The sequence below is a fragment of the Oncorhynchus mykiss genome, chromosome 25, assembly GCF_057628025.1.
Source record: "Oncorhynchus mykiss isolate SJ-2025 chromosome 25, ASM5762802v1, whole genome shotgun sequence".
In the NCBI taxonomy this organism is placed as follows: domain Eukaryota; kingdom Metazoa; phylum Chordata; class Actinopteri; order Salmoniformes; family Salmonidae; genus Oncorhynchus; species Oncorhynchus mykiss.
Genome location: NC_143046.1, coordinates 62,290,400 through 62,313,675, shown reverse-complemented (window position 1 = coordinate 62,313,675; position 23,276 = coordinate 62,290,400). Strand labels below are relative to the sequence as shown.

General features: G+C 43.8%; 1 protein-coding gene across 4 annotated transcripts in view; it reads left to right on the top strand.

Annotated features, from left to right (window-relative positions):
- The window catches only part of LOC110505435 (runt-related transcription factor 3), a 76,693-nt gene that overhangs the window by 38,534 nt on the left and 14,883 nt on the right, over positions 1-23,276 (top strand). For 2 of the 4 annotated variants that reach the window (XM_036962235.2, XM_036962237.2), the window contains exons 4-6: positions 708-864; positions 2,115-2,219; positions 17,499-17,663. In XM_036962235.2, the coding sequence (XP_036818130.1) occupies positions 708-864; positions 2,115-2,219; positions 17,499-17,663 (427 nt within the window). Of the gene's footprint in view, positions 1-707; positions 865-2,114; positions 2,235-17,498; positions 17,664-23,276 lie in introns of all 4 variants that reach the window. The other 2 variants (XM_036962236.2, XM_036962234.2) reach the window with 1 other exon arrangement.

Below are 23,276 nucleotides of genomic sequence, written 5' to 3'. Positions count from 1 at the left end.
ACACAGCCTAGTGTTTGGATTTGCACGAACTGCAAATAGGCCTACATACAATGAAGGAACAATTAGCATACAACATAATACAAATAATTACAATTTAGTAATAATAATGATAATAATACAATTAATTAATTATAGTTGACAAACTAGTTATTATTAAATTGCTATTTTGAAAGGCCTTTCAGTGCAGAATAAAATCTGCATATTTCGAAGCAATGAAACGATGCTTCACTGCACGTTATCAATTATATTTGTACACCAGGAAGTGATAGAATTCGCGGGCTAAAAGTGTAATGTTTTGTAAAATAGCCTAAATATATTTTATTGTATCACATCCAAATGTAAAAATGCTTGTTGAGGTCGTATTCTTATTTATTAAAATGTGCTAACATTCTTTTTAAAAGCGATTTGGATATTGGCCGATCAAATGTAAAAGTCATTTCCATAGCTTAAAATATTGTTTCAATTGCAAGCTTGCTCCAAGGAAGCATCTCACCATGTAATTTAACCCACCTATAGCACAATAGGCCTTTATATTTGGACCCAAATATTTTATATTTAAATATAAAACATTTTTTTTAATGAATTGGAAATCAGGTGTAATATTTTAGTTTTATGGTGCGTTTTCTTTTCTTCCACCGGATGTGGTTTGGTGTAGTCTGTGTTTATTTAGCATGGTGATCCAGGTTGACCGCGTTGTGTTCTCACAGGTTGTCGCACTCGGTGATGTGCCCGACGGGACTTTGGTCACAGTGATGGCGGGGAACGACGAGAACTACTCAGCGGAGCTTAGGAACGCGTCTGCGGTGATGAAGAACCAGGTCGCCCGCTTTAACGACCTGCGGTTCGTGGGCAGGAGCGGACGAGGTGAGCGGAAGGAGTCACGCACCTCTATCTTACATCATTAATAATGAAGAGTTTACTTCACATACAAAACACCTTCCTGCATGCGTCATTGCACTGACTTGCAAAACTATAGCCTGAGTATACCTCATTTTGGTAATCGATTTTAAACAAAGAAAATTATCAAATAAATTAATGGATAAAATAAAAAGGTTAGGGGACGTGAGATTCAGATGAAAACCACGTCGAAATTCATCTCCTGGTGTAATAGCTTTAAAGAGCGTACAACCATTACCATTGTTTATTGGAAGACGGGAAATCCAGAGCACAATATAATTATTCCAAATTTTAAGATTTCGTTTGAAAATGCTTAATAGACATAGAGCGAAACCCAATTTCAAACTACAGCCTAATGCTGAGTGAGGCATTACCACAGTTATTTCTATAATTGACCATCACGCACGCCCCTCTCAAAATATGATCGGGTTAGTAGCCGCAGCCTGTATATTATATGAACATTATACCATTGTCTTTACATGTCCAAATCACCAAAATGACTGGACCAGAATATTCAGTTCAAGGCTTGGGACTTGCTTGTTTACACACCTTTAAAAACTAGCGCTCACATAGCTGACGTTCGACCAGAACCTTCTCCCTTCCCTCTCCTTCCTCCTGGCCCGCGCATTCACACTTTAAATAGTTGCTGACTGATGAATGGAAAACGCTCTAGTAGATCCTTTCATTTTTGTAGTCAATTATCCCACCCCAGGATTCCCTTTTCCCCAACAGTCTCTTTAACAAGATAGGCCATGCCTTGTTTTTATTAAAGCGCGGCTTCATAGCCTGAGATGAAAAACGGACCGTTGCATGATCCAGCGCTCTCCCCACGCCTTTCATGCAGATGGAGAGCTCAAGGATGAGAGCTCGTTTATTGTTCAACAATCGGCCTTGTTGAACAATAAACTGTTGCTGTAAGCCTTTCAGAGATTCTGGAATACATTCTCTCAATAATTCAAATCATGCCCACAGTTCAGCTCATCAAAGAGGTGGTCCCTTTAATTCACAAACTTAAAAGGGAGGCATATCAGAAGGCACTTTTAATTCAGCAAGTTGACTGTGGTGGTCATTACCAAAGTGCTTGTTCCACAAAAATCTGTTTATTTCCACAATTAATTACCCAAGCCTATAAACCTTCACACATGATGTTCCTCCTGAATCTATGTCTTACTGATGCATTTCACTTACCAAGGCCCTCTCTATTCTGTCTAACCCAGGAAAGAGCTTCACTCTAACCATCACAGTCTTCACCGGTCCTCCTCAGGTGGCCACCTACCACCGTGCCATTAAAGTGACTGTGGATGGGCCCAGGGAACCCAGACGTGAGTACTTACAGGGTACATGAGAATATTTGTCTTGTCAGAAGTCTAATGTGCTGCTATATCAGGAGCTGTGTGTAGAGGGATTCACAGAGAGAGAGAAAGAGAGAGGCTATTCTTGGTGTAGGGGATGAGAGAACAGGGTGCCATCATTGGAGACTAAAAGAGATACATGAGTCATATGCAGATGATACAAGAAAATGTAGCCGTGTGAGTGCGTGTCCATGAGCGTGTGTGTGTGTGTGTCTGTACGGTCAGTGTGTGGGAGGATCAACAACAGTTGACCAGCAATTGCAGTTAATGGGAGACAATGCTGTGTATTGGATGGTGCAGCAGTGTTCGTGTCTGTGTGGTATAAGGGCGTGGGGAGTGGCACTGTCAGAGGAAACGGTAAAGTGTATTAATGCATAATCAGAGACCGCTAAGAGGAGCTGTGTGTCTCCAAGCAGCTAATACCAAACGCTTATGGCCTCACCCTGCTGCCTCTGGTCAAATGGTCATACCTGGGTGACCACATAAGTGGCTCCTTGACTTAATACTCTTAAAGAGATGGTTTATGCTAACAGATTTAGCCCAATATGCTAAAGCCGTTAGAGCCATCATTTGGGTAGTGATGCATATCAAAATGGTTTAATGTGTGATCATGTGAAAGACTGGATGATTGTGTTACAAGGATGAGTCAACCTCTAAAGGCTGCTGGTGTGTGTGTGTGACCATGCATGGCTGACACCAGTCAGATCAGATGGGTATAGGGTTTAATGATCCTTCCTGTTAAGAAATCATGTTTATTATGGTTCTACTGTACAGGTTTTTAGTGGCTGCCCCGGATGGGTGAATTGCTACGCTTATTTGGGATAGGGTGGATTCAGCCCAGTCAAAACCGACCAACTGGCCAATGCAGGGAGCCAGGCGGTTCTGTATGCCACATGGAGGGGACATGGGGATCCTAGCAAGGGGCGAGGGGGTGAAGGGCGAGGGGTGGCGCATCGCCTGCCAGGCTGGAGGCTATTTGAGGAGGCGTTGAAAATGGAGGAGAACAGTGTGGAGAAAGGGAAGGGGGAGGAATAGATAATAATATCCTTTGTGTTTGTGTGAAATGTGATAGAGTTGCTGGCTATGTCTGTATGTTGTAAATTATATGTACTGCATTTTGTTTGTGTCTGCGTGCATGCACTGCCGAAGAAAAACAGGCCGTGTGTTGGCTTCCTGTAGTTAGAAACAAGCATGCACATACGGTAAAGCAGTCTCCTCTCTGTCTACATGTCATGTCTGCACTCAAGGCATCAGAGTGGCCTTTTATTCACTATACACCCTGGTGGCCAGGCCCCATCCTGCTATACAGCGACATGGTTTAATTTAGGGAAGGGGACTTTTGTGTTAAAAAGGTTTAAAAGAGTGGACTCAAATAGAGAATGGCACCACCCCCACTTTATAACGACAATCCTTACATTATTCCTTCCTAAATATTTCAGTGTAAAAAAATACATCAAAATTAAAAACACACAACACAGACTTTATGATATCCTCAGTTAACCAGCTGTCTGCATATAAGTTTAAGTATAACATCAAAGCAGATGACCATCCCTCTATCCCATTGTGAGATGAATGAGAGCCTGTTCCCTGGTTGGCCTGCATACGTTCACCTGTCGGTTGGCTGACTGGCAGAGTAGAGCGGGTCAGGCTGCTCAGGGCTTTACTGTGTGTTTGTGTAGGGCCTGCATTTCCATGGCTGCCAGCAAAGAGGCTGGTACAGGGGGAGGGAGGCGTTTTATTAACGTTTACAAATCCAGCTAGGAAACCTGACGGACAGGAAGGAAGCTCCCCTGCGGCAATGATCTGCCAAACACACAACGCTCACCTCACACAGCATGATCCAAAAACCCATACACAGAAACACACACAAATACACACACAAATGCTTTGCAGACACACATTATTTTTTCCAACTAATGTTGAAAGTGTTAGACTTTTTCCTCCCTTCTCCTCTTCCCCTCAAATACAATATGTTGCTTTTGTGTCACTTCGTCCCAAAACACTCCACTTGCTGTACAGTAGGCCTATGAGCAACATTTTACAAAGTGAATCCTACAGCACAGTCTCTTTGATTAGAGCCACCCTGTGCTTTCTGAGAAGCAGCTTTGTGTACGTCAATGTTCTGCTGACGATCAGAGAGAGAGAAGGAAGACGTGCGATAGGAAGCAAGATATGACTGAAGTGTTGAGACCCTCCCTGTCGCTGCTCGCATGCAGTTGCCCCCCCACCTTTCCCTCCCCCTTTCCTCTCTCTCTCCCCTCTCCTCCCTACCGAGTTCAGCTGAATTAATCCCCTAACCGTATTTAGCCTCCGTCTTCTCTCTCTGAGTGATGACATCACCCGTCACATATCCTCCGAGGGGAAGGGCTGTTAGTACTTTATGTATCTCACCCAGAGTTAATCAGTTCCTGAGAAAGAGGAACTCACCAGAGACGAAGGACACAGGGCTGGGCCGAGAACATACATGACTATGAGAAAAACAGAGGAAGAGGACCATTTGTTTCATAGCTCAACCCTAGGTGAGAGGCAGCAGAGGCAGCCATGGTGCACTACACTGTGTGTACAGTTCATCAGCTTGCATACATGCAAACAGAGACATGTGTATGCACATGCATGCATTCAGTCATGGCAGGCCCTTTACTGCTGTCTATCCTGTTTCTATGATACTACCACACTCTTTCCCACACACAGTATTGTACTTCTACAGAATTCACTTGATCATTGCTGTGTTTTGTTGCCAATATTTATTCTGTTGGGTGTGTTCACACAGCTTCAGAAGATTGAGGGGGGTATGGGGAGGGTGGGCAGGTAGATTCTATTTGCATTTGGCACGCAGACTGTACAAAGAATGCAAATAGACAATGACATTTGCGTTGCTATTTTTCTTGACAGTGCAGTCTCTCTTCATAGTAAACAAAGAGAGGCGAATGTTAATGTGTTTATGTGCACACAGCTGTGTGTGTGTGTGTGTGTGCACCTGCCAGGTGTGTCCATACCCTAAGTCAGCAGCTCGGCCACGCCTATGCTCCACAAATCACATGAAAGGTTCGCCCTCGGTGCCAATTGCTATCTCAAAGGCCACTTTGATGTTGAAATGGAGATGGGTGTTTTTGAAAAAGCCTACAGGTGTACCAGTGCCAGGAGAGAAAAAAGTGTCACGTCTGTCTGACGTTGGGTGCTTTCCTGCCTAACCACATAGCCAGCCCAGCCATCCTCACTAAAACTCCCAGATGCACAACCTGCAGATATGGTGACATAGCAGCAGCACTTATGTCAAAGAAGAAAAACACCTCCTTTAAGAGACCCATGATGTCATCTGATGTGGAATTGGACAGGGGCTGTTAAAGACATAAAGGACACACATTTCTAAGGCCAGTCAAGCCGGAGGTATGGAGAGAGTGTTGTTTGGAATGACGTGAGGCAATGGCGAGCGTTCTCTCTGGACTCAGTCTCTCCATCACACTTGGCCTCTGCGATTAGAAACAGAGCAAATATTGACTGACTGACTGATAAATCCGCTGGAATGCAGTCTGTAAATTGAAAATATTCGATTGGTTTCAGAAGAAACCTATGTTCTGGGACAAACATTCACATCATTCACTCTGACTAGGTACAGGAGTGGGGCAAGAGGGAGCTGGCATATGCCATGTATACAGTGACTCTGCTATAATACTTCCATCTGCTAGTGTCCTCGACCATCCAGTTAGAGGCCCGAGGTGAGGCCTGTAGAGCCATGGCATGATTAAGTTCCTTCATTAGTGGAGAGGTATGGCTGAGAGGGTGGAGTTGATGCTTCTTTGACCCTGGCTGATGCGACCTATACACCCATCCATCAGCATCGAGTACAACCTCCTAAAGGGAAACACTCGGCCTCAGCTACCCCCAAACTTCTCAGCTACCCCCAAACCCTCCATACACACAAACACACACTAAGAGAGAAAAACAGGCAGACAGAAACAGACACAACACACCACTGTAGATAATCCCACTAAAGCTCCCTTGTGAAAGCACTGCAAATGAGCCTAAATACCTCAGCCTGGTCCAGACGAAGAGAAAGAGCCCATCACAGGCTCTTTTTCCTCAGTTCTCCCCATCTGTGTCTCTCTGTTTGCTTTTCTGAAAGTCGTTGTGACATGACTGCAGACGTTTCTATCAAGGAGGAGAAAAGGACGAGCATAGCATTGTCTGCTGCTTTGTTATGCCCCCTTTCTACTCCTCAGGTTAGTTATATAGGCTCAAGTCTGCTCCTGTCTGGGTGGACACACACACCTCGCTATGTGCACACACATGCCCCGGGGGGGGTTTCCTCCAACAACCTTTTCACTTTGTATTCGCTGACGTCATACGCAGCAAGTGGACACGCAAAGAATTACAGAATTATTTACAGAGGCCTCTGCCCGTACTTTTAATTCTGCCTGATGGTGCAAGTGAGGCGACCTAGATGCTTTTTCTCAGAAACAGAGAGAAGTACGGCAAATTGCATACCCAAACTCAGCCCCCTTTCATCTCCAAATGTCTTTCCTGTTTACCTACCAATGGAGGGAAGTATAAGCCCACTCTGTTTACTGCTTCTTCCTTATTTACACTCACCCATACAGGAGGGAGTCATTACGACCTTTTAGACCTAATTTAATAAAAGTTCAGATCTCGATTTAGACAAATAAATAGCCCATGATTTGGAATGTTTTCTCTCTTACTGCATTATGACAAACAGTTTTTCTATGGAGAGGGGAGGGGGTGAATAGTGTGAAGGAGTACCTGTGGCTTACTGGAAAACGCTGTGGATGACTGCGGTTGACATATTTATTTTTCTGGGACTTAATGGTAAGGAACAGTCAGCAAATAATAGGTGTTTGGAGATGTTGGTTCCAGAGCTGGAGGAGTCAGTAATCCCTTGGGTAAACATGGGGGAGAGAAGCCTTGGCTCTTCAGCCTGGTTCAAACATCACTTTAACAAAGGCAGCAAATACTACTGGCCAGCCTGTTATAGCATATTAATGTCTGGTCTGGACTATGAGCCCAATTCAGACTTAGGAAATCTATTCCTTTTTTACGCATTTTGATTTAAACTCTTCTCAGTAGTTGGTATTCAGACTTAACATATACAGGTGCGTAATGGGCTTTGCAGGCGTGGTTCTCTTACGCACACTGAATAAATGTAATTCAACTGCTGAAAACATTTATCTAAAGCCATCCCCTTTAAATACGGTGAACCTTTAAATATAATTTTCTCGACAGACAGGTTCAGAATAGGGATCAATGACAGAAAGCCATCTAAGTACACGCATATTCATCTCCTTTCAGCGCCAATCGGTAGATTAAAAAAAATACTCTGATCTTGTACATTATTTAGGGCTAGGAAAATATTTATGAATCCTACATAAACAGGGTTGGAGAGCCTTAATGAACAAAATACATTGTTGAATGAAAAATCCAGGGGTTTGATTCATCCTGAAATTTGCCATATTCAATTGTTCAACCCATGAAATATTGGAAGAATAGAAAAGTGTACAACAGGGGTTGAACAACAGTCTACCCTAATCCTCATTAACCACAGAACTGTGAGACTCCAGGTTTAAACTGCTAGGTATGGTCTGCGTTCCATAATTATTCAAATAGGCTACATGCCCTTAATTATTGACAATCATGTAATACGCCATAAGGCACACGGACGTGACGGAGGAAAGAAAGGTCAATGGAATGGAATGATGCAGAAAGTAGGCTACAAATGGAAGAAAACTAACAGTCATTGCACTGTATGTGTGTATTACTGACGGTGGCTGCCGATAGTGTTTCATATTTAATATGATAGAAATGGTCATTAAAAAAAGAGGAAAGGTATAATATAATATAATAATGAAAAACATTCTACAGTGCATAAATCAACTCTGTAGGTTCAACGCTACTGTCAGTGTGAACATGTTCCCATAGGCTACAGCCTGGGCTTGGGTCTCCAAATTTCATCCCCCCCCAAAAAAAATTATGAAGCTATAGGCCTACAATTCAAATTCTGAATAAATACAGCTATTTATACTTTACTGTGGAAAAGAGGCCGAAATTCACTTTTCAGTGATCATAGGATAAAATAGATCAAAAATCATTAATTTATATTTCCAATCCCCTTATCCAAACGGATTACTCATATACCCAGGTCTTATCAATACAGTAGTTCTTATCAATGTATAAATTACAGTGCATGGAGATTGGTGTTATTTCTATCGTACATTTTTTTAAAAGTAAACCTACAGGTCGCTAGTCCTTATTCGTGGTGTCCTCTCATGTAAAGGGGGTGGAATTATGAGGGCATTAAGTCAAGGTCAGAATACGGCATATCTGTAGACACACCTCTGCCAAACCTTCAATTCTTAGATCTTCAACCCAAACGAATAGCGGGTGAATAGCATGCTATTCTCATGCTTAAGTTCGAGGTCAGAATATGTGTAGAGAGAAAAGGGCATAAAAAAAAAGGAATTATGTTCCATTTACGCACACTTAACTTGGCTTGGAATTTCCCCCTATGAGAATGTGGACAGGGCTTTTTCCTGTGGCACTCTGCTGACCTTGATCGGAGTCAAGATTAAAGTGTAGAACAACATGATATTGCAACAATAAAACAAACTCGTGCTTGTAAACATTCACATGCACTTACACACACGCAAATACACAAGAAAATTCACACCTCCCATTTGACACATCTGGAGTCTACCTTCCTGTCATTTGTCACTGAGCAGTGTGTGTGCGACCCATGAGCGCATGTGTGCAGACGGGCCTTGTGTGTGTGCAGACATGCCTTGTGTGTGTGTGCAGACGGGTCTTGTGTGTGTGTGCAGACGGGTCTTGTGTGTGCTCGTAGCTAAGTTCATGCGCACCGAGGTGTGAATAAGAAACCGTTTGACACATCTGCTAGCATTGCGTTGACGCATGTGACGACGATGGTTGCTTTCCTTTCACACAGATCTGCGAGGACACCTCCCCTCCCTCCTACCAACACCTCATTGCTTAGCAAGCCCTGGCTACCCCTGCACACACATCCCTGCAACCCCTACAGCCTCGCACCTCCAGAGCTAAAACAACACTCTCAGCGCAGCTTATTTCTTTAATAGGATCTGTCACCGGGGCAAAAAAGGGCCCTCTCTGTTCTGCAGCAGAAGTGCTGAAAAACAACCCCCCCCTCCTCACCCACCTTTACTGCCTCCGCCCTACTGACACACATCACCCCTCCCCAGAGGAGAGACACACACGTACAGTAGTGTAGTGGGACAAAAGAGGGCTGATTGCTCAGTGCTACAGGCCTCTCTTTATTGTTAGTGGATCCGGCTGTATGGGGCCTAGTCTACACCCCTCCACTCACACTGCCTGCCCTGACCTGCACCACTGTAGGGCTGTCCCTGTGTGGCATAGCCCCTATTCCTCACTAATCACACACACACACACACACTTCTAACTACACTACCAACACACACACAGCCTTATCCCTTCATCAAGACGGGAAGACTGGATCACGGTCTCACATTCTCTCTCAGCCCTGCTGTAGACGGGAGGATTTCAGGCTGAGGATGGTCCCCAGGGGAAGCATAGCTAGCATCTGCTCAGAGATAGACAGACAGACAGACAGACAGACAGCAGTAACAGGCTGGGAAGAGAGCCAGGCTTAGCTAAGCTTCCCCTGATAGATTGGTGTAGGCTGTGGAAATCCCACCAGTACACAGACCTCAGTGTGCAACATGGGCAGAGTGACAGTCGACTAGTCACAGCCACGTAAGTATCATGGAATCCCATGGTGGAATTTACTACTTGCTAAAGGCCCTCCGTCTCATGGTGATAGTTTACAGTCTGAAATAATGCATCCATTCAGTTCATGACGTGGACACCGGACGTCAATATATATAACAAGATACATTAAAAGAGTTCATTGTGTGTGTGTGTGTGTGTGTGTGTGTGTGTGTGTGTGTGTGTTTACGTGTCTCTGTGTGTGTCTGTAAAACTCATTTAGCCAGACTAGACAGCCACAAACACTACTAAGAAATAAACCTCACATCCTTCTGGGTCAGCCTTAAACTGATCTATGATTGGACAGCCTCTAAAACCCAACTCTGTCATTGATTTGAGTTGTAGGGGCAGTGTGATCGCTAAAGCCTCAGGCGTCTCGATGGCACCAGTAGTAGAGTGAAAGGGGAAGTCAAAGGGGGTAGGGAAAGGCAGGAGGCAAAATAGTCAAGAGAGGAGGAAAAGGAAGACAGGTGCGCAATGCTTCGCTCAACAGATGTTGAAACGTCTTCGAGCGCCAACACAAAGCGGAAGTTCGCTAGCGAACCGACCGACGCCACTCCAACACCCTCTCAACTGTCATTCTGAGGCAGGTTGACGTTTCTGACTGACGAAGAAACCGTTTGAGAGAGTTTATAGTTCAGGATAGAAAGTACAAGGCCTATTGCCTTGAAAGGTTCCTCCCTAATACACGCATATTCAGACACATCACTGAACACAGTCAACAGCAGCATGTTAGTTGTGTGTTGTTTTTGTGACTCTATGAATCATCTCAGCAGCTGTATCCACACACGACAGACAGGGAGAGGCTGACATCAACATGTCATAACAATAGAGTGACAAACACAGAACTCTGCTCTACAGCTATTGGTACAGTGCCAACATATAAGGTACCTACCTAACTTACTATGTACACCTATATTGTATAAAGGCAGAGCTCTGGTCCGTCTGTGGATGCTAACATCAAGGCCAGGGTGGACTGACCAAATGTCAACGTCCATGGACGTCCGGTGTCGGTCGGTGCCCAGTGGGGGAGGAAGCTGTTAATAGTAAATGGAAAGAGAGGGGGCTCATGGGTAGGTGTCAGAAAGAAAGAAAGAAAGAAAGGAAAGAGAGAGAGAGAGAGAGAGACAGACAGAGAGAGCCAGAGAGAGAGAGAGAGGTTGTCCAGACTCAGACTTTTAACACTCTTGGTTTGACAGAAATAGAAATAAAACAGTTATGAGCTGAACATAACAGTATGCCAGTGGAAGGGTGGATAGTAGCAGGTGACCTAACTGTGGTTTGTGATGATTTCCCATTGTAGCCAATTCAGTTGCAGTAATTCCATTACAGAATTTTTGGTAATTCCGTTACCAATTTGGAGTTTTTTACGAGTTTTAATCACTTAATAATTCATAAACAAAATGTATATCAGTAAAACACTATAACCAATTGATAGGCCTACCTTTACTTGTTACTTCTGTGAACTTTTATTATCCTCCCTCATGAGGGAGAGAAATGAGAACATTTGTTGGTTTTTGGTAAGACCCCTTTTTAAATCTGTTTATCCAGAAATCAAAGCCTTTACTTATGCAATTGTTTTTTTCTAAATGTAACTATGCCTTAATTTCCCCAAAATATAGACTCTTAGCTTTCATTTGACACCCAATTTGATATGCTCCTATGAACTTGGGTCCATTTACATGGAAATGCCCATAGTCCTTATAGAGGTGCGCTAGACGTTTTCAGTCTGATATAGGCACTCAACCAATTCGAGTCTGTTATCAAGTGGCTTTCAAGTCCATTTATACGACGAATACAAATATTTACACTTCAAATATATTCAGCACAGCCCTGGGTCCGGGCCAAGGCACGTATTGCCCTGGGTCCGGGCCAAGGCACGTATTGCCCTGGGTCCGGGCCAAGGCACGTATTGCCCTGGGTCCGGGCCAAGGCACGTATTGCCCTGGGTCCGGGCCAAGGCACGTATTGCCCTGGGTCCGGGCCAAGGCACGTATTGCCCTTTGCAGTCCAGATAGAGTTTCACTTTGCCCCTGAAAACTCGCCCAGCCCTTTACTAAAAAAAGCTTGTGTTCAATGTGTCTCTCTTTGGAAGGGAACATATGTTTCTTTCTTTCAATGTTAGGAAAAAAAGCTGTATCGTGTGATCATTCAGCTGGACCCGGCCGTGTTTATGAGCTGTCATTAACACTCTCTGAGCAAACACTGTCTATGTGTTCCACTGATATGGGCTTTAGAGGGTTAGGGCGGGACTTGCTGAGATTGGCTCGTCTGAAGGGGTTGTGAGCTCTGAGTAAGAGTTGCCCATAGGCACAGCTCTAGAATTCCTAAATACTAACCTTCATCATCCTGCTCCTTGTGGCTCAATGCAATTTGTAGGCGATCAGGGTTGATCATTTTGCTCATCAGTGTTTCAATTCAGAGGGACCAGTCACAGGGTCAGTTTCCCACACTGATGTATCTTATCTGTTATACTTGAACCTATCTACATGTTCTGAAGAGCACAAAAAAACATTGGGGACATCAAGGCTCTATGTCTTTAGTTAATCTGCTGATAAAATGGTATTGTATTGGGCAACAAAACAAGAAAACACAAACGCTGGGTGGGAAGGGCACAGCCATTATTTCTAAAGAGATTTTCAGTGAAATGGATTTTCAGTACATCATTAATACCAGACATTTTGTATCAACCTTTTTATGTGTTCGTCACAGTCCTCATAATGCTGTAAGATGATGCAACAGCCATCTAGAGAGGAAGCTAGTAAATCTACAGCTTCTGGCATCCATTTTACCTCTTCCATGTATTGAGGGCTGGTATTTGAACCACATCATCCCTGCCTCCCCGTTGGCCTCCATCTCCCAGCTCTATCTTGTGGTTATGATATCATAGAGAAAAAACGGTGCATTCTCTCCTAAGTGCACCCTGACACATAAAATATTCATCCACCACACAATCCCCTCCGAAATGGGTCTGTGTTACACAGAAACCCATGGTCAAGACCCTGCAAAGTGGGAGTCAACCTCTGGCAATCTACCAGACACACTCATGGAAAAGCTGGGGTCAGACCCGAAAAGAGGTTTAAACACTGCGTTGAACAGCAAGCAGGCCATGGGCTCTGTCGGTCTCTTAACCAAGGCCAAGACAGGGACTAGAAAAGCCAATCATCCATTCTCCCTCCATCGCACCAATCCATTTCCTCTCTCTGAAGCTTAGAGTGGTGATGATATCTAACAGAAGAAAACAGGAGGAAGGTTGTGTATACTGTATAAACTGTGTTAGCTTCCAGATGGGAAACTGCTGAAGTTTTCTCATCTATAAAAAAAAAAGTAAATGAGAGGGAGGGCGAGAGAGAGAGAAAAGGAGAAAGAGGGGACAGACAGAGAGGAAGTCGGGAATGAAGAGGGAGAAGAGAGGAGAGCTAGAGTCGACCATGTGAGTTGATTAGTGGTGTTAACAGTAACTGTGGGGTTTGGGGTAATGAGCACCAGGCATGGTCCTAATGAAGCCTCAGCTCTGCTCCTATAGTTCTCTCTCATGGCTGGCCAAACCCTCTACTGGAAGTACAGTACAGTGTGTCGCCACACACCCCCTGCCAGCTGGATCTGAGCCACTAGATCCACTGCTGTGTGTGTGTGTGTGTGTGAGATCGTGCGGTACAATCACTTTCATCCCCAAAGCGCCAACCAATTCATCCCAGACCACCACAGGCCACAGAAAAAGTGACCAATTCTAATTTTCCCCCTGGTTGTTTTTTTACTTCTTCCACAGAGCTGGATGTATCATATCCCTGACCTCAGCCGTTTGAGGTGGTGTAAATCTCTTAATAACTGCACTAACTATTGGTCTATATTTGGAGGGCCGTTTCTCCTGGCCTCCCCTGCTCTGGGGTGGAGCAGACAGTAGCCACAGTGTCTGTGTGGGAGATGGAGCCAGCTAAGCTCTGTAGCTGCCTGTGTGTGTCCCACTTTCCCTCTCGATGGTGTGGGGACTGGGAGGGGGACTGGGTTCAGAAATGTGTGAATAACAAGATACTAGTTGTAAAAGTGTGTGAGTATAAGTGTGCTTAAGCGGGTGTGTCTGGAGTAGACTGTGTCCCTGTGTCATAGTGAGATGGTGGGTGTATAGGTGGGGTCACTCACTTTTACTGCATCCTACTACAAGTCTGACTTCCAACACAGGGAACACAAACAGCTGGAGATGTCCAACAGCCCTGGTCTCTGCATTCAGACACATTTCTCATCCATATGCACACACACACACACAGACACACAGTTGGGTTGGTTACTTTTTAAATTTAATCCGTTACAGTTACCTGTCCAAAATTGTAATCAGTAATGTAACTTTTGGATTACCCAAACTCAGTAACGTAATCTGGTTACATTCCGTTACTTTTAGATTACTTTCCCCTAAAGAGGCATTAGAAGACAAACATTTATATTACCAATTGAAAGACATCTATTGCAGGATAAATCAATGTTAGAGTTTACATAGCTGGTCATAAATGGGTGTTGCATTTTACTTTATGGGTTGGTTATGTAGACTTCTTCTAACCCATCGCTTTCTACTACATATAATAATGCAATTGTATATTTACATTAAATTAAGTCTGTCAGATTTCCAGTCATTCCAATGAATGTAATACCCCTTCCAAAATAGGACTTGGAAATATCGAAATATAGATTAGCCAAATTGTTTTACATGAGCATAAGCCCAAAACTAAGGACTTATTAGAAAGCCCTACTCTGTTGTTTATGATTTTTGTTGTCATGGAGGACTGATTGGATTCATTACCTCGGGGTTGAAAAATAAATGCTGCTCTAATGGAATGGCTTGCTTTGAGCACGACCTAAAAGTGCTATTTGAATGTGAAAAATGAATGCCATATACTGCATTTGCTATAGACCTATTGTTTTACATTTTTGTTGGTTACACTTTGATTTCTTGATAATATATGCAGATATGTAAGTCTATCAAAAGTGTGCAAGTTTGAGCATTTGTCCATTAGGCCTTTGTTTTTTATCAGCACACATTAGATTTAACAATAAACGCCCCACTAGTCTTCTTAAATGAAACTAGTGGTTGACGGTATGGAACACAATACCTCAGAGGACTTTAGATGGAGGGACCCCATCAAACCTTTTTTTCATAGGCTTGTATCCGCACTAGTTGCAAAAACAATGATTGATAGGCAGTTTAAACGTAATCAATTCAACCATTACTGGGTTAAAATACACATACACATTTGTGAACAGCCATCCACAACAACCACAATCCGTAAGGAGCAAATACCTAAATGAGCGAGCAGCAGTGTGATTCACATCAATGTGCTATGTGGATATCAATTATAAGTGATATCCATATCGCCCGTAGGCTACACCTCTACTGTCATCCTTACCTCTTACCTTTATTCAAGTTGGATAATCATTGGTCGCATCATTGGAAGACATAGCTTAGCCTACTAAAGCCGATTCCTGCTATTTTCCTGTGAACCATCAAACACACGTGGTGTGTCATCATAGTGGTCTCTGACTTGAAGCTTCAAAAGTATCTGTCATCGGATTACAATATTTTAGCTGGTAACGGAATGGATTATTACACTCATTACAGTGTTTTTTTTGTCATCCTTTACATGTAACGGATTAAACACACACACACACACACACACACACACACACACACGGGGGAGGGTGTTGATCCCAGTGTGAGTATGTGAGTTAACATGTGTGGGTGTTTTTTTTTTACTGGCAAGAGAAAATGTGTTGGTGTGTGTGATGGGGGAGGTGATTGTGTGGGTTATGGGTATTTATCTATGTTTTGTTATGTGCATGCATGTGAGTGTTGATTTGAATGTGTCTGCATCTAGCCATTGGAAGCATTGTAAACTGTTAAATTCTACTTGGGAGCCAAGCTCAGTCCACATCATTGGTGTGTGTACGTCTGTGTGTGTGGGAAGGGGGGGCAGGGGCGAGATAGAGAATTCTATATTGTATGAAAAGAGAAGAGTGAGTGGTAAAGGGGAGGATACATTACCCATGGGTCAAGTCGCAGGGTGGGAGGATATATTACCCTTGGGTCAAGTCGCAGGCAGGGAGGATATATTACCCATGGGTCAAGTCTGGAGAGAGGATGGGCAAAATCCATATCAGTCTGTCTGCTGGCCCCCTTTTATATAGTGATAAAATATTCAAATCCAGCCATTACTTCACATTAGAGATGCCAGGGAGAAAACCACAATGTTTACATGCTCTTTCAGACATGTGTCTGTTGCATTGATAGTTACATATAAAGCCCTTCTTCCATTAGAGGAGTCCCTCATCCGGATTCACGTATGGCATTTAGGTGTGTGTAGAATATACACTGCCAATATTTATGTAAACTATTTAATTTTCTATTGTGACACCACATGTTAAATACATGTCTTTTTTTATTTCACTTTTATTTAACCAGGTAGGCCAGTTGAGAACAAGTTCTCATTTACAACTGCGACCTGGCCAAGATAAAGCAAAGCTGGAGAGAGATTGCACTGGAATTAGCCTTTCAAGTATAACTTTTAAGAAAAACTATTCAAAGTGATTTGGGTTTGAGTGTAGTGATTTGTCTTTCCAAGTCTTGTTCAGATCAAATGTAATCGAGGTGCCAAATATGCTTTTTCTCGTACATTCCCACCTCTCTCGTCACACACACACACACATGCACATACGCGCAACCGTCCACACAGTGTGTTCCAGTCTGATGAGTAATATAGTCTAGGAGCAATTCCTGGGTGTTTCCCTCACTGAGTAACTGCTTGGTCAGACCTGAGTCGCTGTATGACGTATAGTCATCATTTCGACAAGCAGACCCAGTCTGGGGCTGTACTTCTGAGTGCAGAATTTTCTCATGCCGTAAAGTTAAACAATTTCATACTATTATTATCATACTATAATTATATTATTGTGCTAGTACTATTGATATACACCGGAGTATTAGTGCTATTCCTATATGAATGTTTATCTGATTTTAACGCAAAGGCAATTGCAAGTTTAGCTCAACCACAAGTCCAGTGCCTGTCAACATTCTATGAGTACTGCTATATTTCTAAGAAAGCTTTCGTATAATCTGACTGAATCAGATTATTTGGTGGAGGACAGTGGCCTTTATTCATGTGTATAATTCTGTCACTGTACTATTTGTTTTCACACTAATTATGTCTTAGAATAGAATGGGATGCCATTGCCAATATAACCATTCCACTTCTAAACAAACCCTCACAAAACGTAATAAGCTGTAAACTGCTGGTGCCCATGGACAGGGTTAGGAAATAAAACTCAAATATTACTGCAGACCAAACATTTGGATGTGTTATTGCTTTTACTATTTTTGACCATTTGGTACCGCTGGGGAAAAACGAATAAAGAGCCATGATTTCCCGGCTGTGTAGGTGGTAACTTGGCTCTCCTCTCACTCTCTTTTTCTCTCCCTCTCTCGCTCTCTTTCAGGACACAGGGTGAAGATGGAGGACCCCCAGAAGATGCAGTTCTCTGATAGGCTGACAGAGATTGAGCGCTACCAGCGGGCCAGCCTGAGGATGGGGCCTGGTAACCCCCAGCCCCGGCCCATGCACCAGAGCCACCTGGGGCCCTCTACCCAGTCCCAGATACAAGGTAGGGCCGCTGACCAGACAGGAACAACTATCACACTGACTCACTCACACCGTCTGTCCCAAGTCAGTGTTGCTCACTCATCACAAAACACTCCACCTTCGGCTACAGCACTGTATATAGGGGTTAGCGGTACAAATGCTTCTCCCTGCCGACAGTGAGAGCTGACTTTGCTATCAGTTTCAAGTTTTATAAGTCGTATGTACAGGATACACATGGTATACACTACAAGTAAATGGTTACTTGCAGCTTCCTTCTGGACAATGAAACAACATTAAGAAATAATAAAAGATAAGAATAGGAACATAAAGTAAATGGCTCAGTAGAGTAGAGTAAACCTTTTGGCATAAGTATAATACAGGAGTTTATGTGTGTGTGAATGCTTGCTAAGGTGTAGAGAGTCAGGGGTCAGTCCAGGTGGTCCAGTTGGTCAGTCCAGTTCTGTCTCTGAAACTGTCTCTGAGCCTGTATCAGACCTCATGCTCCAATATCATCTGCCCTGACGGTAAGGGAGTGAACAGCTCATGGCTGTGGTGTTATGAGCTGAGTTAGCCTGCATGGTCTGACTGTGACACATAATGAACTGACGGTGTTGTTCTCACTTTAGGGGCTGAGTTAGCCTGTATGTGGCAGGCTGAAGCCCCAGGTTGAGTACAACCCTCCCTACTGATATGAGAGCCCAGACCCGGGGGAGGGTCCAGTACATTTACTGGCAGGGGCCGCTCACTCATGCCAGCTCTGTCCCCGGATGCCCTGCATCGGTCACAGGGTCCAGTCTGGGGCCAGGTGGCAACCTGATCACTGCCAAACAGCCTGGCCAAGGCACTGGGGCTGGAGCTGGTTCACCACACCACTCTACAGCCTCAGGAATCTCACAGCCGCCCGCTTCCTCCGCAATCACGTCAGTCTCAGACTGACTGGCACAGTCAGATCTGCAATGGAGACAGGGGGAAGGAGGTGTGTGTGTCTTAGGGGAGAGAGGGTACGTGGGTGGAAGTTCGCTCTCAGACATACAGTACCAGTCAAAGGTTTGGACACACCTGCTCATTTAAGGGTTTCTTTATTTGTACTATTTTCTACATTGTAGAATAATAGTGAAGACATCAAAACTTTGAATTAACACATATGGAATCAGGTAGTAACCAAAAAATGTTAAACAAATTCAAATATATTTGATATTTTAGATTCTTCTTCTTTTAGATTCTTTTCCATTTGCCTTGATGGCTTTGCACACTCTTGGCATGCTTTAAACCAGCTTCACCTGGAATGCTTTTCCAACAGTCTTGAACGAGTTCCCACATATACTGAGCACTTGTTGGCTGTTTTTCCTTCACTCTATGGTCCAACTCATCCCAAACCATCTTAATCGGGTTGAGGTCGGGTGATTGTGGAGGCCAGGTCATCTGATGCAGCACCCCATCACTCTCCTTGGTCAAATAGCCCTTACATAGCCAGGAGGTGTGTTTTGGGTCATTGTCCTGTTGAAAAACAAATGATAGTCCCACTATGCGCAAACCAGATGGGATGGCATATCGCTGCAGAATGCTGTGGTAGCCATGCTGGTTAAGTGTGCCTTGAATTCTAAATAAATCACTGACAGGGTCACCAGCAAAGCACCCCCACACTATCACACCACCTCCTCCATGCTTCATGGTGGAAACCACACATGCGGAGATCATCCGTTCACCTACTTTGCGTCTCACCAAGACATGGCGGTTGGAACCAAAAATCTCACATTTTGACTCATCAGACCAAAGGACAGATTTCCACCAGCCTAATCTCCATTGCTTGTGATTCTTGGCCCAAGAAAGTATCTTCTTATTGGTGTCCTTTAGTAGTGGTTTCTTTGTGGCAATTTGACCATTAAGGCCTGATTCACACAGTCTCCTCTGAACAGTTGATGTTGAGATGTGTCTGATACTTGAACTCTGTGAAGCATTTATTTGGGCTGCAATCTGAGGTGCAGTTAACTCTAATGAATTTATTATCCTCTGCAGCAGAGGTAACTCTGGGTCTTCCTTTCCTGTAGTGGTCCTCATGAGACAGTTTCATGATAGCGCTTGATGGTTTTTGCGACTGCACTTGGGGAAACTTTCAACGTTCTTGAAATGTTCCATATTGAATGACCTTCATGTCTTAAAGTAATGATGGACTGTCATTTCTCTTTGCCATAAATAGGGCTATCTTCTGTATACCACCCCTACATTGTCACAACACAACTGATTGGCCCAAACACATTGAGGAAATAATTCCTCAAATTAACTTTAAACAAGGCACCTCATGAAGCTGGTTGAGAGAATGCCAAGAATGTGCAAAGCTGTCATCAAGGCAAAGGGTGGCTACTTTGAAGAATCTCAAATATAAAATATATTTTGATTTGTTTACCACTTTTTTTGGTTACTACATGATTCCATATGTGTTATTTAATAGTTTTGATGTCTTCACTATTATTCTACAATGTAGAAAATAGTAAAAAAAAGAACCCCTGGAATGAGTAGGTGTGTACAAACTTTTGACTGGTACTGTGTGTCAGAGCTTCTTAACGTGATGGCATGTCTGGATGTGTGCAGACAAAACACGAACAGACATACAGACACAAACACACACGAGGCACACACACAGACACGCTGTCCTCTCCCACCCACTCCCTAGTTCTCATGCAGGGGGTTAAGGCTGACAGACAGAGTAAGGCTACTTCCCAGTTAATGAGTCTTTATCAGTGTGTTTAGGAGTGTTTTGCTATCTGTGGGTGGAAGTGTATCTCTCATGGGGTTTAGCCTTGTGCTCCTGACTCACCACTGTGGACCTACCTATCGTACAGCTCAGCTTACACAACTGTGGTTATCAGCACCAGCTTGGACTTAGTTTAACTGATGATGTTGTTCCTCTATAAGTGCCATGTAATGTACTGAACATGGCCAAGGAAAATCATCTGCCAGTGCTGTGGACCAGTAGGACCAGGATTAGTTGGCAGTTAGACAGAGATACAATATATATTTCATGATATTAAGTTTGGGTTCTGTACTTTACTGCGTGTTGTCTGCCAATGGAAGGGCCATGGCAGGTAAGCTTATCCAGAGGGACTTATCCATAAGGGATTTCTTAATATCTCCAAACTGTCTAGCAGGAGAGGTGTACAGACAATGCTGGGATGGCATGTGAAGAAAGGCTCTGTACTTGTCTGCATAGCTGCAGGAGGATTAGGGCAGGAATTACCTCTTCATAGGCCTGTCAGATCTCAAAGACCTGCACCAGTTGAACACACACACACACACAGCACGCTCACAAACACGTGGGGCGTATATATATGCACAACCCCCCACACACAAACACACACCTCCAACATAGACACAACACATTAATGTGGCTCAGAGCCGCCAGGGATGAGAGGTATAGAGCTCCAAACTGATTCCACACAACACCTGCAGGTGCTAGGGGCCCTCTCTGAAGAGTGTGTGTCTGTCTGTGTCTCTGTATCTCTGTGTGCGTGCATGCGTGCGTGGAGGACTGTAAAACCACACACCTTAATCTCTGATATTACCATCACGACTTTATAGCTCAGGGCTAGTGCTAAAATAATTCAATAACAATGAAGACACATTCGCCCTCCTCTCAGCTACCCAGTGACATATAAACCTGGGCATCTCCATGCCAGCTTAGACAACACACAACTACAAACCCAGCTCAAACTAAAATAGTACCTTTTGTAATAAATACATTTGGAAACAGGGATGTATTTACATATAAACACGACACGCGCCTCTGCTTTTGGCAGTCGTCGCAGGCAGAGTTGTATTTTGCGGAGGATCACAGGGTAATAGATGAGTGAGCGTCAACACTTTATAATTACATTGATTCCCATCTTGCTGTTGCAAAAAAAAATGTTTTCCATTATCCACACATAAACCTGGACTTTCCAGCTGACGACAACGTGAGAAAATACAATATCATCTCCTAATGAAGCCCTTCGCTTCATATTGTTGTCTGAGCCATGAAACAGAGACAGAGTTTTGTTGTCAACTAAAGCTAAACGCTGGGTGGGATTCTCAGACGTACACACACACACACACACACACAGTATGTGGTAACAAACACGCACACACACAGTATGTTCTAACAAACACACACCACTCACACAGTTACGTGCCAATGTTGCAAGCTCTGCTAGCGCTCTAGACAGCCAGGATAATTAAGAGCTCATTACAGTGCATGCAGTGACAGGATTCAAGCCCTGGCAGACACTGCGCTTGCTCGGCTAGCCGCTTGTTTTTGTTCAGCCGTGACCACAGGTGAGGCTGCCGTGAGGAATGAACCTACGGGAGGGCGTGTGGGGAGCTGTGTGTGTGGCTCTGCCAGGGCAGTCAAGCAAATCTCACACTCAGACAATCGACAACAAAATTGTTATTCTGGTTTACTCTGGTGTGTGGTGTGTGTTTGTGTGTTTTAATGATTTTTAGAGAATGCCATCTCCTTAACACACCCTGGGTATAAAGTCTACAGCTCATTCCAGTCTTACCAGCCAGACAAAGATGTTAAGATTAAATGGAAAAAATATTTGATCTCAACGGGACGCTACAGAAATAATCCTGATTTCAGTTTTCCTCTTTCCCTTTTGAAAAGGAGACTAAACTAAACAAGATCGCCAGAACAAAGTTGCTCTTTTAACTTAAATGTGTTTTAAGAAAAAAAGACAGCAGCAATTGAATCATCCAAAAGAAAGTATTTTGCCTTTTGAGGTAGTATCATTTAACATGCTATTTGTTCCAACACCTGTGTTTTTCTGACTGGAGATGAATATCAGATACTAGCATACCTTTCGGCCATCTAGTCAAGTGCTCCACTGCTTTGATGAGGGCCCAATAAACTTGTGGTGTGTGTGTGTGTGTGTGTTGGCTGTGAGTGATACAGCACACTCTAGTTGTATTAATTATATAATACTATTCACAAGGTCGAATGCTAAGCCGTGACACCTGTATGGTATAGGTTACAAAATAGCAGGGGTCAAAATAAAACAATTTACTGGTGGTTACCGTAGATACTCCACCAATAAACCACAAATCTTCCAATGGCATACATCTGCAGCAGTTCTGCTGTGGTGAAAGGTCAAACAGGTGAATCTATCCCGGATTCTCTCTGGTTGTGAAAGTCCTGCTAGCTAGAGGGAGGTCCTACCCCTCCTCTCCTGTCCACAGTGACCACACTGTTTACTCCACATAAACAAGCCGGCTGGCCCCCCAAGCGAATGCCTGCTCCAGTCTACCACTAACAGCCCTGATCAGACCCAGAGCCCCTAACCGCTAGTCCAGGGTCAGATATTATTTAATCCTTCTAATGGTAAATGTTAGGATGTGGAGTTGGGTAATCTGATCCTGGATCTGTGTCTACCTCAAACCTCAAAACCACTCTAACACCCAGCAGGACATTATCAACCAATTATAACCAACAAAGAGTCACTGTAAGACACAAGTATGCCAGTCCCTGGAACATGCAGCCGGGCACATAGCACATGCTTATAGAGGGAAAGGTCAAAGCATCGTGCCTCCATGTCTCTGTTTAGTACCAGATGTGCTTACTAGGTTATTGTGTTGGTTTGTGGGTCATTGACTGTCTGTCAGG